The following is an 18653-nucleotide window of genomic DNA, read 5'->3' on the forward strand; positions in this document are numbered from 1 at the left end:
TCAGACAGAGGGGGCACATTTCTTCTAGGGGCACATTTCTGGAGTCCCCACGGTGCCCCCCAACCTGGCTCCACTCGGCCAGGGCAGCTGCATTTTGTTTCGCTGCAGGTGAGCCTGTCCCCATGCAACTTGGGGTCTTAAAGGAACTGTGATGGGGGGAGCAGAGGGGGCGCAGCTTCCCCACACTTGTGAAGGAGCCGTAGGAGGGGGGAGGCAGGTGTAATTGGGGAGGGGAGTAGTGTGGAGGAATGAGCGAGACGGAGCTTCTGGAGCCTGTGCTGCCCCCTCCCCGTCTGCTCCCTGAAACTTTCCTGAGCCTCTCCCCTTTTCATTTCAATGACTGGGGGTCCTGCTCAGGCCTCAGGGCACCTCAGTATCTTGGGGGGGGAGCTATTTTGTTTGCTGAGGGCAGGGACACAATCCTGTCTCATTGCAGGGTGTCAAGCTTTTAGGTAAGCGGCTCAGGTGGAGAAGCACTGAGAAGGAAAAAATCTTGGGGTGCTGATTTCCTCCACTGCCCAGCTCCCCGGGGGGCCACACCCCACGGTCCCTCCGGGGTCAGCAAAGAAGGAGAATCCAGGCAAGTTAAAGGAGCAAAACAGCGGTCAGGAGACCTGATCTTTATTTGTAGCAACAAGGTTCATTCACACAAAGAGTAGGAACCCTGAGAAGATTAAGACTTTTACCCCCTTTCCCATAATAAATTTTCTAACAACTTCATCAATACATGACATGGGGCTTTTTCGGGGGTTGTTGCTGTTGCCGTTTTCTATTTATATTTTAGATCTTCTTGTGATTCATGTGGAAATTGTTCAATTTTTCAATCCCAGCATTCCAAACTAACCCTATCGCTGTCTAGCATTACCTAAAATTTACTCTTCTACTGTAATTACCATTAATATATTAATGTCATTGGTACATGCGTATAAAACTTTAACTAGAAACACCAAGACATTGCACTGAAACTTTCAATAAATGCGCATGCATGCACTTTCCAAGAGTCTCATTCTAGAGCCAGTGGGGTGCAGTGCTTAAGAGTTTTGGACTAGGAACTGGGAGACCTGGGTTCAAACCCCCACTCAGCCATGAAGCCCACTGGGTGATGGCTTCACAGCCCAACCTACCTCACAGGGTTGTTGTCAGGATTAAACAATGGGGGGGGGTGACTTAAGACCACACTGAGCTTCTTGAAGAAACAGGTGGTATATAAAGGCATCCAATAAATTTCACTAAGCAGAAAGGTAAGATTCTGCACTTAGGCAAGAAGAATCAGCTGCACAAATATAAGATGGGGGATACCAGGCTTGCCAGTAGTACATATGGAAAAGACCTGGGGTCTTAGTGGACCACAAGACTAACATGAGTCAACATCAGCGAAATAGGCTGGTATTCTAGGCTGTGTCCAAAGAAGTCAAGTGTCCAGATCAAGAAAAGTAATAGTCCCACTTTCTTCTGCCTTGTTCAGACCACACCTGGAGTCCTGTGTCCAGTTCTGGGTGCCCCAGTTTAAGAAGGATTTTGACAAGCTGGAAGGTGTGCAGAGGGGGGTGAGCAAGACAATTAAGGGTTGGGAAACCAAGCCTTCTGAGGAACAGGAAGGGCTGTCAGGTGGAAGATTGAACCAGCTTCTTTTCACCGGCTCTGAAGGCTGGGACCCAAACCAATGGCTTCAAATGAGAGACGCCCTTGGAAGGTTGTGGACTCTCCTTCCTTGGAGGTTTGTAAGGAGAAGTTTGAAGGCAATATGTCATGGATGCTTGAGTTGAGAGTCCTGCAGTGGACTAGACGACCCAGCAGTCTCCTGCAGGTCTAAAATTCTATGATTCTCCCCTGTATGAACTCTTTGATGGGCCATGAGCTTGGTCCTCTTACTGAAGCTCTTTCCACATTCCAAGCACTGATATGGTTTCTCACCACTGTGAATTCTTTGGTGGGAAGTGAGGTTGTCTTTCCGGGTGAAGCTCTTCCCACATTCCAAGCACTGATAGGGTTTCTCCCCTGTGTGAATTCTTTGATGGGAAGCGAGACCGGAGCTCACAGTGAAGCTCTTCCCACATTGGGAGCACTGATATGGTTTCTCACCACTGTGAATTCTTGGGTGTGCCACGAGATTGGCACGGTGACTAAACGTCTTTCCACATTCCAAGCACTGATATGGTTTTCCCCCTGTGTGAATTCTTTGGTGGGAAGTGAGATCGGCTCTCTGGAGGAAACTCTTTCCACAATCCAATCATTGATAGGATTTCTCCCCGGTATGAATGCTTTGATGGGTAGTGAGATGGGCACTTTTACAGAAGCTCTTCCCACATTCCAAGCACTGATAGGGTTTCTCACCACTATGAATTCTTTGATGGGAAATGAGACTTGCCTTCTGACTGAAGCTGTTTCCACAGCTCATGCATTGATAGGGTTTCTCCCCAGTATGGATTCTTTGGTGGGAAGTGAGACTGGAGCTCACAGTGAAACTCTTCCCACATTCTGAGCACTGATAGGGTTTCTCGCCTGTATGAATTATTTGATGGGCTGTGAGATGGATTCTCTGACTGAAGCTCTTTCCACACTCTCGGCATTGAAATGGCTTCTCTCCCCTGTGAATTCTCTGGTGTTTACGGAAGGTTTTGCTTGTATTAAAGCTTTTCCTACAATCCAAGCCCTGATAGGGTTTCTCCCTGCTGTGAGTTATTTGATGTGAAATGAAATGTGCACTCGTACTGAAGCTCTTTCCACATTCCAAGCATTTCAGTGGGTCTTCCCCTGTGGGAATTATTTCCTGTGAAGTGAGGCTTTCATTCCAACAGAGAGTTTTTCCCCATTCAGAGAACTGAGAGGGTTTCTTCTCAATAGCATTTCTTTGGTGGGTAGTCGAATGGGAGCTGTGACTGAAGCTCTCTCCACACTCCAAGAGTGGCAATGGCTTCTCCACTGTGTGAATTCTGTCATGGGCATCCTGTCTCTCTATTTCCGAATCATCACCACCTGCAATGAAGAAAGAAATGGATTAGAGCTGCCGGAAGAAATGGAGTGCCACTGTATTGAATATTGATCACTAGCCCTTGTGATAGAGGAAGAATTCCATGCATCAACATTGCTGACCACACACTAGAGGTGGTCAGTGTTAGAAACAGAGATAGGACAGTTAAGACATAAAGAGGACCTTAAACCTAGGTTATGGGCTCAAAAATGGAATGTCCATATGCACTCTCCTATGACAAAAATACAAAGCTGAAAAGGAATGAACAGCAGCTGAAATAATATGTTCATTTTTCACATGGTCTAGTCCTTCCCCTGCCCACCCCTCTGAGTTTTTAAGAAGGTCTCTCCTTCAGTCTTCAGAGAGTAGAGTAGCTGGAAGTGGGGACGCAGAAAAAGGTCCTCCTTTCCTTCCACTCTGCAGTTTAAATCCAAAATATTAGATTCTGTGAGCAGAGCTCGGAAACTGCTCGTGTCTATGACATTCCCTGTTGCAAAATGTGCCTAGAACCATGCGAGTTTCAGACACTGGAGGTAGTGGATGATTTTGTCTACCTAAGAAACCAACAACCTCTTCGTTGATGCTGACAGGATAAGGGTACTGGCGAGGCAGTTACGGCAATGGCTCACCTCTCCAAAAGAGTACAGTGGTACCTCTGGTTAAGAACTTAATTCGTTCTGGAGGTCTGTTCTTAACCTGAAACTGTTCTTACCCTGAGGTACCACTTTAGCTAATGGGGCCTACCGCTGCCGCCATGGGGCTGCGGAACAATTTCTGTTCTCATCCTGAAGCAAAGTTCTTAACCCAAGGTACTATTTCTGGGTTAGCGGAGTCTGTAACCTGAAGTGTCTGTAACCTGAAGTGTCTGTAACCCGAGGGACCACCGTATGGGTGAATGGGATGCTAACCAATACCAAGATGAAGGTCTATCAGGATTGTGTGTTGAGCAAGCTGCTTTGTGAAGTGAATTGTGGACAATTACAACCATCAGAAACAACCCCTCAATGCCTTCCACAAGCTCTGTGTCAGGAAGATTTTGGGCAATACAAGGCAGGACAGTGTGAAACAAAGATGTGCTTTCCTAACCTCAAATTCCCAGCATGTTCCCACTCCATTCTCAGCAAGCTCTATGCTGGCTTGATCATGTCCAAGGTCAAAACATGCTGATAGCCCTCCATTTAAGGTCAGTTTAAGGGGTATTAGAATCCCAAATGCTGCAAGTGGCCATGTAGAGCTCCCTCAAAACCAGGGAGGCTTATCACAGAGAGAGATGCATGGAATTTCCAAAGAGAGATTATGATCCACAACGGAGCCTCACTGAGAGAGGCCACGATCCCACGATTCTCCTCCATGACTTCCTTATGCAGAGCTCTCTGGTCAGGATCCAGCAACGCCCATTCCTCATCTGTGAAACGAACGGTGACATCTTCAAAGCACACTGGACCCTAAGAGAGAAATGAAGAGGTCCTCTTTAGAGAGCATAAAGATTATCTGCTACACATTGCTGTTTCTTTCTGCTCATTAAATGGTGTTTTGTTTCAATGAGATCGTCCTGCTGCACGTTTTAATTGTGGGTGCTGCTTTTAATGTCTTAGTGGAATTCTTTTCTTGTGTGATTTAGTGATGGACATTAATCTTTGTGTAAATGGAAGGAACTCTACATTGTGTTCTTAAAATCCTTCTGTCTGTGCCAGATGGAAGGATCCCCTCTCTGCTCCTCATGTCCTGTTCTTCGGGGGGTGGGGGTGGAGAGACCCTTCTGATGCCCTAAAGACAACTTCAAGAAGTGCATGGGGGGAGGAGAAGGGGGGGAAAGCCCCATTGTGCAACTGATGTAACTGGATAGGTGAATCCTGGGAACTGTTTTTGAGGCTTGATGAACTGCTTAGAAGCCTATCATAGTATTCAATGATAACTCTACAAGTAAAATGACAATGACTTATGAATCATCCTATTGACCTTCAGAAGGTGAGTTAAGGCAAGGTGGCTGTTCCTTATTCTCAGCACATTAAGGTTCTCGAACGGCATTCCCAGCCTCTTGGCTTCTGTCCAAGCTGTCCTTGACAAAGATGCCTTAAGAGAAGCTTGGACAGAAGCCAAGAGGAGGAGAGAGATTCCTTGGGGGCCAGAGGCACCCTGGCTGCCCCACCCCTCAGCCCCCTTCCCCACAGGGCTCCCTCCCTCTACCTGAGCTGCTTCCGCAGTCGTTGCTTCTCCTTCCCCACCAGGAATAGATGGATGAGGAGGTCTTGCTGGCATCATCTGGTCACCTGCAAGAGACAGAGGTAAGTGGGAAGCCAGGAGTGCAGCTGCTCTCCAAAAAGTCTCACCTTCTAAGTGCATCTGGACATTTGGACCCATTTCATAATTTAGTTGGGTTAAAAATACATCTCCTTTCCTTGGTACTCTCGGTTCCAAGTGTCTCCCCCCAAAAAAGATGACAACATCCCATGGATTCGTTTTGATATCAACAGAAAGCGACCACATGGAGAATGGACTCCTTCCTTACCCAGCAGCCTCTCTCTGGTGTCCAACAGAGTCCTTTTGGTCTCAGAGGAATCTGGGCCCATTTCTGCAAACAGATCCTGTCTCTGAAATAGCAACAAAGATTCAAAACAGAGAATATGAAGAAGAGTTAGAAAAGGAATGGCAGAGGCAAAAACTGAAGAGCAATCTGATAGCATTCAATGGCTGCTTTCCAAAAAAAGGATGGAGAATTTTCAGATACCCTCACTCATGTTCGGAGCCCCTTTGGAGTATCCAGAGGAAAGTCTCTCTCACCTGCTGCTCTGCCTGCTTCCTCTCCTCTGCCTGACTCAGGAGGAAACCTTCGGCCAGGGCCACTGCCTGGGAACTGGTCTCCGCTCTGCATTCCCTCACCCAGCTCTCCATCTCTGGTGGAAAGACAGCCAGGAACTGCTCCAAGATCACCAGGTCCAGCATCTCAGCTTTCATGTGCCTTTCTGGCTTCAGCCATTGATGGTAAAGGTGGTAGAGTCGGCAGCAAACCTCTCGAGGTCCTTTGGCCTCCTGGAAGCAGAGCTGCCTGAACTGCTGGCTCTGCACCTTTGAGCGAAGGGTGTCCTCCTCACCCAGGATCTTCTGCACAGTTTTTCCCCAGAATCCCCCATTGTTCCCAGTTCTGATGGCATGGCTTCTTCCTGCTTCAGGGCCAGCTGAGTCTTGCTCATCCATCTGTGCTCTCAGGAAGCCTCCAAGAGAGATGAAGGAAACCCTTGATCTTCTGCCAAGTTCTGTCTGTCTGAATTAGAGATCCTTGCAAATTCTACAAAGCAAACACACCATTCTGTTACAAAACTGACCTATTGCCTGGAAGAGAAAAATGTTCCGCGAGGAAGTATGCATGAGTCTTGGAAGAGCCAGCTCTGGACTGCACCACAACCCAGACTCTTGAGGTTTCTTTAGAAAGGAGAAGCAAAACTTATTTTTCGCTCCATAAAATGCACCTGACTATAAGGCACACCTAGTTTTTAGAATGGGAATGCAAGAGAAAAAAAAATTTTAAAGGGAGCGCTTGTACGGATCAGATGGGATTACCATGTGGAATTATAAAATATACATCAAGCCATTGTGTCCACAATGAATCCATTGTGTTGACTGGGATTGATATATTGATGATAATTTCTGATTAAATCCCATAAGATTCTACATTCATGCCCTTTTCCCTCTACTGCCCATTTCTCTCTCTTCACAAGTCACGTACACACTTAGACAGGCAGGCGTCCTGGGTCCTCAAAGACAATGGCCAGTTTCGTCGATGTAGCTTTTCTGACAGACCAGGAAACAGGTTTCACATTAAGGTGACAAGGGTCACTGTCCTCCTGGCCATTCTTCTTATCATGTGTACTGATTGTTTATGACCTCCGGGGTTGCTGAATGTGCTCCTTTGTAGTTTTCATTCATTTACTCCAAAGTATGCATGCCTAACTAGTGTTTATAGTTTAACTTTGTCCCCACTTGGGGTTTGTTTAAATGCTCAGAGGAAATCTGATTGGTTCTTACGAGCACTGTGTAAAGGATTCTTTTGCTAATAAAATGGCCTGGTGAGGGGTGTGGTGTACGCACTTCCTCTGAGAGCCTTGCCGGTCAAAGCCTCGTGTCTTATTTTAATCAGGGTCCAGTCCTTTCCTTTGGCCTCAGAAAGCAACAGTGCTGAGCAGAGCCTGGATGCATCCCAGGCTCTGCTCAGCGCTCCCTTTCCAAGGGAGCATGTATGTGGTGCTTACAGGCTTTTCCCCAGGAGGGAGAAACCCCCAAGAGCCGCACACATGCTCCATGCGGCTAGTGAAAGGGAGTGTTCTTTCTTGGGGCTCTTGGGGCTCTTGGGGGCTTTTCCAGGAGGTGGGGGAAGGGACTGAAGGGCTGCCCTCTGTCCCTTCCCCCACCTCCTGGAAAAGCCAGCAAGAGCCGCACCCTCTTTAAAGGGGGCACAGCTCCTGCGGGCTTTTCTACGAGGAGGGAGAAGGAACTGACTGGCCGTGTCACTCCCTTCTCAGGAAAGAGCCCGCAAGAGCCGCGCGGAGCGTGTGTGCGACTCTTGGGGACGTTTTCCGCCTGCATTCGCTCCATAAGACGCACACCCATTTCCCCTTTTTAGGAGGGAAAAAGTGCATCTTATGGAGAGAAAAATACAGTAAGTCTCCAGCCCTCCTGGAGGGAAAGTGACCATGCAAAATGTGCAGGGAACTGCTGGTCTTTCTGAGAGATGAATCAGCCTGGTTGCTCCTGCCTTTCAGAGTTTTCAGTCAAGGAATGAAGTCAGAACTATGATTGACAAGTGAGTCATTTGTACTGAGTGTTATCTGAGCATTGGGTTTGGGGGGGGTCCTAACCCAGGGTTCCTCAAGAGTTGCTCTCCTGCCCAAACCCATTCAGAGCCCATTTCTTCCCTTATCTGGCTAACTCCTGAGGGCCAAATGACATGTGGGTGGGGTCAAAGGACAGCACTCAAAAGCAGATAAAGCGAGACTCGCCTTTCTATGCATGTAATGTGTTTTCAACTGTTTTTATTGCTGTTTTTTAAATTTTGTAAACTGCTCTTGGAGAGTTGGATGACGGGCAGGGAACTAACAGTAATGATGATGATGTTACATTGCTTAACGCTCCCCCTCCCCAGTCATGAATACTTGAGGGCACTCCTGGGTCCATCATGGTCGCTTGAGACCCATGTCCAGCTCAGGCTAGTTCCCCACCCCACAGACCTTTTGGGACAGAGAGGACATGGCCCTGGTCCTCCCTGCTCTGCACCAGATGGAATGGTTGCAACGCTCTCTGTGTGGAACCGCCTTGAAGGAGACTCAGGAACTGGCCCAAAATGCAGCAGCCAGGTGATTGGCTGGGCTGCCTCTCTTTATGAATGGCATTTCTCTCCCACCTCTTTGTCCAAGGAGATCAAGGCGGCATCCATGGGTCTACCCCTCCCCACTGAGTCCCCCCACAACAAACACGTTGGATTCCTGTTTTAAAACAGTTGCACTGGTTGTTTCCTTTCCAGCAGGACCTCTCCTGCTCTCAGTGCCTTGGCTTGTGAGACCTCCAGTGGTGCTTTCATAGGAATATAGAGGTGGATGGCACCCCAAGGATCATCTAGTCCAACCCCCCACAATCTCAGAGGCCACGCTTGCATCTGGAGGAACTAAGTGTTAGAATATTTCCGTTCCACCTTAAGGGACAGGCAAGACTGTTGTGTGTCACATGCCTGCTTACACTCCAGCACAGCTTGCTGGGAACTTCTCTTTGTGTACAGTGGTACCTCCGGTTACAGACGCTTCAGGTTACAGACACCGCTAACCCAGAAATATTACCTCGGGTTAAGAACTTTGTTTCAGGATGAGAACAGAAATTGTGCTCTGGTGGCATGGCAGCAGCAGGAGGCCTCATTAGCTAAAGTGGTGCCTCAGGTCAAGAACAGTTTCAGGTTAAGTGCGGACCTCCAGAACGAATTAAGTACTTAACCCGAGGTACCACTGTATAGATTTTGCTTATGCTGTCTTGCTTTGGACATGAAGGAGAGGAGACATGATTCCTTTGTCCTGATGTGTGCTGAACAAACTGCTTGTAAATCTGCTCACATATGCCTCTCCAGCCACTTCTGTTGTGCGTTTACTCTGCTGAGTGTGTGTGCCCAGCTGCTGAAGCTCCGGTTGCAGTTTCAGGCTGATCCAAGGCCTGGAGATTGCCCAGCACAGCTGGGGGCCTGCCATTTCCCCCCAATTCCTTGGCTGCATCCCAACACTAAGCACTGGAGGAGAAAATGGGCCCTGCAGGATCAGGCCAGAGGGCTCCCTCCTATAGGGGAGACAGGGCAGAGGATTCCCCTATCGCCCTCTCCTCCTCCTCCTCCTCCTCCTCCTCCTCCACAGATTGGCCTCCTCCTCTTTTAACGACACCTTGATTGGTGGCCTCCCTGGCTCTTGTGGGAGGCAGTTCCACAGGTTGCAAGAGGAAGCGCTTTCTCTTTCCTTCCTTCCTTCCTTCCTCCTCCTTTCACAGGTGAGGTTTTAGGGACCAGGGTATATTTCATGTCCAAATGTTTCTGTCTGCGGACAACCTCTGTTATACAAGGGGACTGATCCATACATCCGAATGGGGTTTCTCTGCATGCATTTCCCCACTCCTGGATCCAAGGGGCCAGCAGCGCATCCATGCAAAGGAAGAGCAGAGCTGCCGCCCTCCTGAGACCTGTTACAGGAAAAATCCTGGGCTCCCTTGGACAAAACAAAGACACCAACCAGGATAACTTGGAGCAAAACAGCAGCCTGTAGGCTTGGCCTTTATTGAACTGTTGCAACAGGGTGCTCCCCTCACGTGCAGGAGAGAGGAAAGACCCAGAAGAATAGTGTGCAAGGTCTTATAAAAACTTTTGAAATTCCCCTCCTCTAGATCAAGCCCACCCCCAGAAACATCATGCATACATTACAGAAAGGAGGGGTTGAGGGAGGAGTTGGTGGTAACCTGAGTGTCTTGTCACCTGGCTGGTTCCTCCCTTCCCCCCCTCCCCCTGAGTCACTTCCAGGAGACAAAGGGGAGTTTGCAGTTTCCTGCCCCCAGAGGGAAGATCTGATCAGTGTCCTTTGTTGCAGTCCATGTTGAATCCACTCCCATATGCAAGTTCTTTGTGATCTTGATTGTCTTCTGTCTGGGATCATCAGGGTTGGCATGGGCAGGGCTCCAGTGTATGTGCTGAGACAGTGAAGGGATTATGGCTGACCAGGACTAAGTCACCCCCCCCCCTTTGTTAGTTCTTGTCATATGGAGTAAAAATAAAAATGGAACAGTGCAAATCCGATGTATGGTTGATTTTCTATGAATTTATAACAGAAATGTGGCGTTATGAATTAATAACAGAAATGTGGTGTATGTAGTGTGTGAGTGTGAAGTTTATACCTGTTCTCCCTGAAGGACCAAGGGGGTTCACTTGCATCAGAGCGTCAGGTGAGCCCTGCAGGATCAGACTCATTTCTTCTAGGGACACGTTTCTGGGGTCCCCACGGTGCCCCCCAGCCTGGCTCCACTCGGCAAGGGCAGCTGGTTTTTGTTTCACTGCAGGTGAGGCTGCCCCCTGCAATGTGGGGCTCTTAAAGGAACTTCGGGGGGGGCGGAGGGGCTGCAGCGCCAAGACCTAAAACACGGAGGGATCTAAGTTCATGGGGTGGGGGAGGGGAGCATTTTGCAGTGCAAACCTTGTAGGGGGACGGGACCCACTTTGCCGCTGGATCTCCGGGATCAGCGCCTCCCCCGCTCTCCTGTTCCCAGAAGGAAGAGGGGAGGGGAAAAACCTTCATCTCTCCCCCCCCCCATTCTTTCCCTCCCCTCCCGGCACATCCTCCTCTCACCCCGCCCCCACAACCCCAGATCCCGCCCCCAAACATCCCGCCCCCAAACATCCCATATGTGTATTGCTTTTATGTATAATTTTACAATTTTTAATTGACACCTGTTACGGCAAAAATCTGGGTGCGAGGCTGCTCTGCCACCCAGCTCATCGGACTTAGTCCGTGGGTCCCTGCGGAGGAAAATGAGCTCAGCCGGAGACAGGAGCAAACTGCAGAAGATCCAAGTTTATTGGCCAACAGGTTCAAGACGAGATTGAACAGTGAGAAAGGGGTGACATGAGTTTTTGAAACTTCCCTCCATGTCCCAGAATACAGTGCAAAACACGTCATGAATACATTAAAGAGAGGTTTGGTTACACAGATTACATCATGAATATATTAAAGGGAGGTTGGGTTACACAGATTAACATATGGAGGAGGGAGGGGGGAATATGCAGAGCTACACCGGATTAACATATAGAGGAGGGAGGGGGGAATATGCAGAGCTACACCGGATTAACATAAGGAGGAGGGAGGGGGGAATATGCAGAGCTGGAGATATGCACAGATAAACACTTCCTGGGGATGAGAAAACAATGGTCTCAAATATGCATAGTCTGGCACCTGACATTGCCTGGAGGAAAGGCTGATCAGAGCAAACTGGCACGTTGATTTTCTATGAATTTTATAGATTTTAGTCCCTTTTGACATTGACAATTGGAAATAAATTGATATATTGTAGCGAAGAAGAAGGTGAAGAAGACATGCCCCCCCCTTCCGTAACAGTCCCCCAATTGGGGGTAAGATTTGCATTAAAGTTCTGTAAGAACTTGCAAATCTTTTCTCCGCACCCTAAATCTCGGTGAAGGTGGGGTGCCGTGTGAGTGGGAATAGGCCCTAATGGAAAAGGAGGTTGGTTGAGCAGGGCAACAAAGGAGGGAGCAACACGGACCAATACAATGTATGTTTATGTTATGTAGATATGCACTAAATAATAACTTTGTATCTACCGTACTAGATGTGTGGGTTTGTGCAAACCTGAAGGGGACTTGCAAATCATGCCTCTTAAGGCCATTTGCAAGTATAGTAGTGCAGATAGCTGGGTATAGGATATCGCATAAAGGAACACCTGTTGTATTTTGTTCAGTAGTGGTCTATGCTTTACATTTAGCAGGAAGGTCCACTATTGACTGGAAAAAAATGCAGTTCGCTTTGCCCCCCGCCATTTTGTGTTCTCAGGTGTCAAGGTAGCTCTTCTGTGGTCTCACGTGTCACAGTAGTGGCAATCCCTGGTGAATCCACTTAGGGCTTTCATATTAGCCATGTTGCCTGGCACCCATCACAGCTGGCACAGGTTTGGACACGTCCTGAGGGAAATATCTTTACCTTGGCCTTTCTATGGGGTTTTATTTTAGAGGCTCTGGTCAACAGTCATGGGAAGTTGCTCACTTGCACTTAAAAGGACCAAAAGCTAATTGCAGCCTGGATACACATGCCCAATTCACACTGGGTCCAATTTGAATTTATCTTGCCCCATGGTTCTTAACTCTTCAAACCAATCTGTTAAAAGAAAACCATTCTTAAAAGGGGCACTTGTCCAAATAAGTCAATTTAACTCTATAAGGGATCATTCCTGCTAAATCAAGGCATATACACCTTCCTGAAGCTTCTCCTTGGTAAAGTGAGTTTTAACACATTTTAAAATGGGTAGGGAAGGTTGGCAGTGTGCCAGGTGGGACAGCGAAATGTGGTTATCTAAACATTGAACTACACAATAGCCTGATCCATTTGAAAGCATAAAATGTATGAAAATCCTCCATTGGGGTATAAGGAATAAGACAGTATACATTAAACATAAGACAATTACACACACACACAAAAAAAAAATTCTTCCCTTTGTGGAAATAACACTGTCAAACACATTTCAACATTCCTACATAATAACACATAATACACAACAAACTAATTAAATATCAGTTGAATATAAGAGTCAAAAAATGTCCTTGCAATTCAACTCCTCCCCTCTTTGTCAGCCCCACTTCCCCTTTGAAAGAAATTTGTTGTTGCAGGTAATAAGTCTCGTGGTAGCGAAGCTTTTCATTGGATCTGTAGTAACACACTTGTAGAAGTGATATCCTGTAAGGACAGGGTGGACTTAAAAGACACAGTTAAATAATAATAAAACACACACACAAACACACACACACAATGACCTATGAGGAACCAAAATAAATAAATGCTAAGACACAGAATTTTAAGAGATCTGAAGTAACAATGGAAATAAAAGAGTGTTTCTTGATGTGACAACATCGGCTAGAGTGTTAATAGCAAAATACTGGAAAATGACTTAATGGCAATGTAACTTTGTGCAAGTACCTTGAACTAGCCAAAATGACAGAATTAATAAGAAATGCTCAGGCAAAAGGTAAACAAATACCATTCCACAAACAATGTTTGGTTATGCTTCAATTAATTTCATAGACATCATGAAAAAACGGATTAAATAAATGGAAACAGATTATTTATAACTTTAAAGTGTCAAAGACACAAAGGGATGGAAGTCACTAATACAGCAGGGATTTCACAGAACAGAAAGAAAGTTAATACAGCAGGGATTTCACAGAACAGAAAGAAAGTTGTTGTGGGAGAAAAAAGGGACAAACACTTTGTTATCGGGGTTCACATATCCTGTTAAAAGGGAAAATTATTTCATGTGAGAAGCCTGTCAGGAAATGCTGTTCCTAAAATGCACACAAACAAAGTCTGTGATTTAAATCCCATTGAGGGGTGGAATTCTTTGATATTTACATGTGAAAAGAATTTGGCATGTTAAGATTTCAAACTTGGGACACATTAAGGGTGATTTCTCTCAATGGTTCGTGGAATTCTTTGATATTTACCTGTGAAAAGAATTTGGCATGTTAAGATTTCAAACTTGGGACACATTAAGGGTGATTTCTCTCAATGGTTCGTGGAATTCTTTGATATTTACCTGTGAAAAGAATTTGGCATGTTAAGATTTCAAACTTGGGACACATTAAGGGTGATTTCTCTCAATGGTTCCAAGTTTTACATAAACCTCCTCCCCCCCCCCCCACAGTTCCCCCTCCTTCCTCTCTCTCTCTCATTTCTTTTCCTATCCTTTTTTTTTTTTTTTTGCTGATCTAGTCTCTGTGCATGTGTGGAGTTCATGTCTCAGCAAACCTTTTATTCTATTGAAATGTTGCATCTTTTGGCAAAATTAGAATTTGAATAAGGGAAGGGTAAGGAGTAGATTTTAAAAGAGGGTTAGATTTAAAACAAAAGAGAGAAACTCAGCAATTGAAGTATTCACCAACAAAAGCTAGCAATTTCAGCCCAAGCAAAGCGACTGCTTCCTTTATGTACAGGAAAGGGCTAATATTCCTCTGGCCATTCGTGGAACAATGCCGCGCCCTTATATATGGGAAAAAATGGCCAGAGTCAGAATTCATAGGATTTTTTTTAAATTTTTTTTTTTTAACATTCTAAGTTTTTCGGCCTTACCATTTGCAGACAAAAATTTTCCTGCCCCTTTATTTACAGGATTGGTCAAGGCCCATATGTATTGGTCTGATTTTCAAATAGTAGACAAAATGATAAACAAAATGATAAACACTGTAATCACTCAAATGCTTGGTATTACCAGTTGTGCTTCAAAACATCACAGCTTCACCTCTCACCTTTTTAAAACTAAAGAGCAAAGCTAGGCTGAATTTCAACTCCATCACCACACCAGAATTTAAGAATTACCCTGCAATGCTTGCGGACACATGTCCTTCCACACAGCCACAAATTGGGAGAGTTGAAAGGGACCCTGGGGTCATCTAGTCCAACCCTCCAAAATAAAGGGTTCACAGCAAGATTTCACAGCAAGATTGGTACTACACACACATACTTATGTACACAGGCACTACTGGGGAAGAGAGCACAATCAGTGCTCCTATCATGTACTAAGGAAGAGGAAAATAAAAAATTCCCAACTTATACAGAACCCTTTAGCAGATCTTGAGATTAGTTTGAGTTTACTTCCTTAGACGTGCAAGTTCCTTAGAGTGCAAGTTCCTAGACAAATGATCTTTAGAGAAAGATTGAAGTGAACATTTTCTTAAGATAGGGAGAGGATCTCTTATAAAGCATAGTTAAAACTCGGAAGTAAATTTACCTGGCACAGAAGAAGAGGAGAAAAAAAACCCCTGAAAGAGACAGAATGAAACAAGGGGGGGGGCATGTCTTCTAAGAAAAGAGGCCTGATATCAGGAGCCTTACAATAACTCTTCTGTCCAACCAAATCAAAGTTAAAACTGGACTCAGATATTTTCTTAGAAGGAAGACCATACTTTCATAGGCATGTGCTTCATGAAATAAATACACTGCATTTTAGCTTGAGAGAGCAGTTGTGCTCACCTACGCTTTTGCAGCAGAAACATCTAATTCACATTAGAAACATTCACATTCCAAAATAGACTGTAGACTCACGATCTGAAAAGTTGCGGCAAAGCAAGAGGTGGGGTAAACATTTGCACCCTTCATTCTCATCTTGTCTTATTTAGGACTGATAAGGTCCAGCATAGCTTCCTTAAATTTAAAATTTTGAAGCAAGCTTGCAGTTTAAACTATGCGCGCTTAAGAAAGGCAGTCTGTCAGAGACAGAAGGAACAGACAACACACATAACAGACAACATGTAAACACACATATTCTCATATATGTATTAACACACAACACACATAACAGACAACATGTAAACATATATACTCTCATCCTTTAGTTGGTTATTGCAAGGAGTTGGGCTGCTTCCTTTAGCTTCATTAAGTGAAATTAGTAGGAAGGTCCCACATGGTTTTAAGAGCCTCCTTGCCTCTTCAAACACCACCAGTTAACCAGCCGGCCAACGCAATTCGGGCTTGGCGGGGGCGGTGCTGGCGGGCCAGATTTCAGAACAGAGGTCCTCTAATTTTTGTTTCGATAATAATTTGTGGCCAGGAATCGACTTCCAATACGTGATGACAAATTGTAGAGGAGAGTCAGGGTCCTTCCGGGACTGAGATGGCTTTCTAGAAGCCTTCCTCCCAGAGTGAGCCCGCTCGTGTTTGGAAGCCTGGGTACCCATTTTATGTTTCACGCGTGTCTAAGTGGAAAGGAAGAGAGGGAGAGGTCGGTAAGGATTGGTATATCTACGAGATTGGTAGACCTAATACAGGGAATTATAGTGAGCAGGAATTTATAGTAAAGAGGGTTTCAAGTCGCTTGGCAACTTTAGTAGGGTTTTTTAAAGAGCTCTAGCTATCCGGTATATTTCCTTCCTATTTTCCTTTTCTCAATATCCTGGGGTCCTTCTTCCACTCTGCCTGATCCCGCCCAATCTTCCCTGGGCTATCCCTCCTGGCAACCTCCTACCTATCGTTAGACTTCTCAGGAAAGTGGCCCTACTGGACGCCCGCGCCGTGCGGTGCCAGATCGGGTGATCCCTGGATAGGGTTCTGGGTCGAAAATCCCCCTTGCTTTCGGAAGCGGGCTCACAATAAGTGGCTCCGACCGGTGCGGCTGGGATTGGATAGAAAGCAAGACCACTTCCTGCCCCCTAGCAAGGACGCTCGGGAAGTTCGGAAAAAGAACTCCAACCCCTTGCTTTCAACTGGGATACCCGTTGCGGAGAGTCGGCTATCTTTCAAGTCGGGTCTCTCCGTCTTACTTTCGGGCTCCCAATTGGTGCGGCTGGCTGGAGAAATATAGAGAAAGAGATAGAGCTCAGAACCCCCCTTTTGGGTCGAGCAGCAGTCCACATGTATAGAAAGAGAACTGTAAAAAATACAAAAAAGGTTAAAAAAAATTAAAAGGCAAAAAATTAGATTATCAGTCAGATGAAAACAGACTTGACACAAAGACATCAGATTTAGAAAAGAATTATTATTAAATACAAAGATATTATCAAAACCACACAGATTACTACTGGACTGAAAAAATGGGAAAACAATGGGGAAAATTCACCATGTGCTATCTGAGAAAAGAACTTCATGAAACTGACTTTCAACATGTGATGAACATGTCCCCAAAGTAACACACACAGACACACACACACACACACACACACACACAAATGACCTATGAGGAACCAAAAATAATAATACTCAGGCAAAAAGGTAAACAAATACCATTCCACAAACAATGTTTGGTTGTGCTTTGATTAATTTCCTAGACATCATGGAAAAACTGATTAAATAAATGAAAACAGATTATTTGTAACCTAAAGTGTCAAAGCCACAAAGAGATAGAGGGAAATAAACTAATACAGCAGGGATTTCACAGAAAGAAAGTTGTTGTGGGAGGAAAAAGGGACAAACACTTTGTTATCGGGGTTCGCATATCCTGTTAAAAGGGAAAATTATTTCATGTGAGAAATCTGTCAGGAAATGCTGTTCCTAAAATGCACACAAACAAAGTCTGTGATTTAAATCCCATTGAGGGGTGGAATGCTTTGATATTTACCTGTGAAAAGAATTTGGCATATTAAGATTTCAAACTTGAGGCACATTAAGGGTGATTTCTCTCAATGGTTCCAAGTTTTACATAAACCTCCTCTCCCCCCCACAGTTCCCCCTCCTTCCTCTCTCTCTCTCTCTCTCTTTTCTTTTCCTATCCTTTTTTTTTTTTTTGCTGATCTAGTCTCTGTGCATGTGTGGAGTTCATGTCTCAGCAAACCTTTTATACTATTGAAATGTTGCATCTTTTGGCAAAATTAGAATTTGAATAAGGGAAGGGTAAGGAGTAGATTTTAAAAGAGGGTTAGATTTAAAACAAAAGAGAGAAACTCAGCAATTGAAGTATTCACCAACAAAAGCTAGCAATTTCAGCCCAAGCAAAGCGACTGCTTCCTTTATGTACAGGAAAGGGCTAATATTCCTCTGGCCATTCGTGGAACAATGCCGCGCCCTTATATATGGGAAAAAAATGGCCAGAGTCAGAATTCATAGGATTTTTTTTTTTTTTTAACATTCTAAGTTTTTCGGCCTTACCATTTGCAGACAAAAATTTTCCTTCCCCTTTATTTACAGGATTGGTCAAGGCCCATATGTATTGGTCTGATTTTCAAATAGTAGACAAAATGATAAACAAAATGATAAACACTGTAATCACTCAAATGCTTGGTATTACCAGTTGTGCTTCAAAACATCACAGCTTCACCTCTCACCCTTTTTAAAACTAAAGAGCAAAGCTAGGCTGAATTTCAACTCCATCACCACGCCAGAATTTAAGAATTACCCTGCAATGCTTGCGGACACATGTCCTTCCACACAGCCACAAATTGGGAGAGTTGAAAGGGACCCTGGGGTCATCTAGTCCAACCCTAAATACAGTGTTCATAGCAAGATTTCAAAGCAAGATTTGCACTACCAAAAGGACATATACATTTAAGTACAGATTTTCAAATGGGAAAGGAAACATCTATGCTCGTATCATGTACTAAGGAAGAGGGGAAAAAGAGTAGCCAACTTTACACAGAACCGTTTTAGCAGATCTTGAGATAGTTTGAGTTTGCTTCCTTCAAGTTCCTAGAGAAATTATCTTTAAAGGAAGCTTACTTGGGAGTAAATTTACCTGGACAGAATGAAACAAAGGGGCATTTTTAAGAAAAGAGGCCAGGAAGACCGATATCAGGACTGGACTCAGATAGACAATTTTGCTGGCTATGGAAGCCTCTACATTTAATACCAATTTTAATACCAATTTTCTTAGAAGGAACACATTTTCATAGGCAGACGCTTAATGAAATACATACACTGCATTTTAGCTTGAGAGAGCAGTTGGCTCTACTAGGCTTTTGCAGCAG

The 18653-nt window shown here is 45.2% G+C and overlaps 1 protein-coding gene across 5 annotated transcripts in view; it reads right to left on the bottom strand.

The window, feature by feature from the left end:
- Positions 1-585: 585 nt before the first annotated feature.
- The window catches only part of LOC309378680 (uncharacterized protein), a 141543-nt gene continuing 123475 nt past the window's right edge, over positions 586-18653 (bottom strand). Inside the window, exons 1-7 of one of the 5 annotated variants that reach the window (XR_014172155.1) lie at positions 9543-9625; positions 5753-6001; positions 5481-5562; positions 5159-5241; positions 4290-4416; positions 1788-2976; positions 586-1756 (exon numbers count right to left, since the gene is read on the bottom strand). Coding sequence is in view for 4 of the 5 variants with exons in the window: in XM_081927208.1 (XP_081783334.1) it covers positions 2231-2976; positions 4290-4416; positions 5159-5241; positions 5481-5556; positions 5753-6001; positions 9543-9638 (1377 nt within the window). In the remaining variant the exon portion in view is untranslated. Of the gene's footprint in view, positions 2977-4289; positions 4417-5158; positions 5242-5480; positions 5563-5752; positions 6002-9542; positions 9647-18653 lie in introns of those variants that run through there. The other 4 variants (XM_081927208.1, XM_081927207.1, XM_081927210.1 and 1 more) reach the window with 4 other exon arrangements.

Source organism: Podarcis melisellensis (genome assembly GCF_964234715.1).
Source record: "Podarcis melisellensis genome assembly, chromosome: 10".
In the NCBI taxonomy this organism is placed as follows: Eukaryota; Metazoa; Chordata; class Lepidosauria; order Squamata; family Lacertidae; genus Podarcis; species Podarcis melisellensis.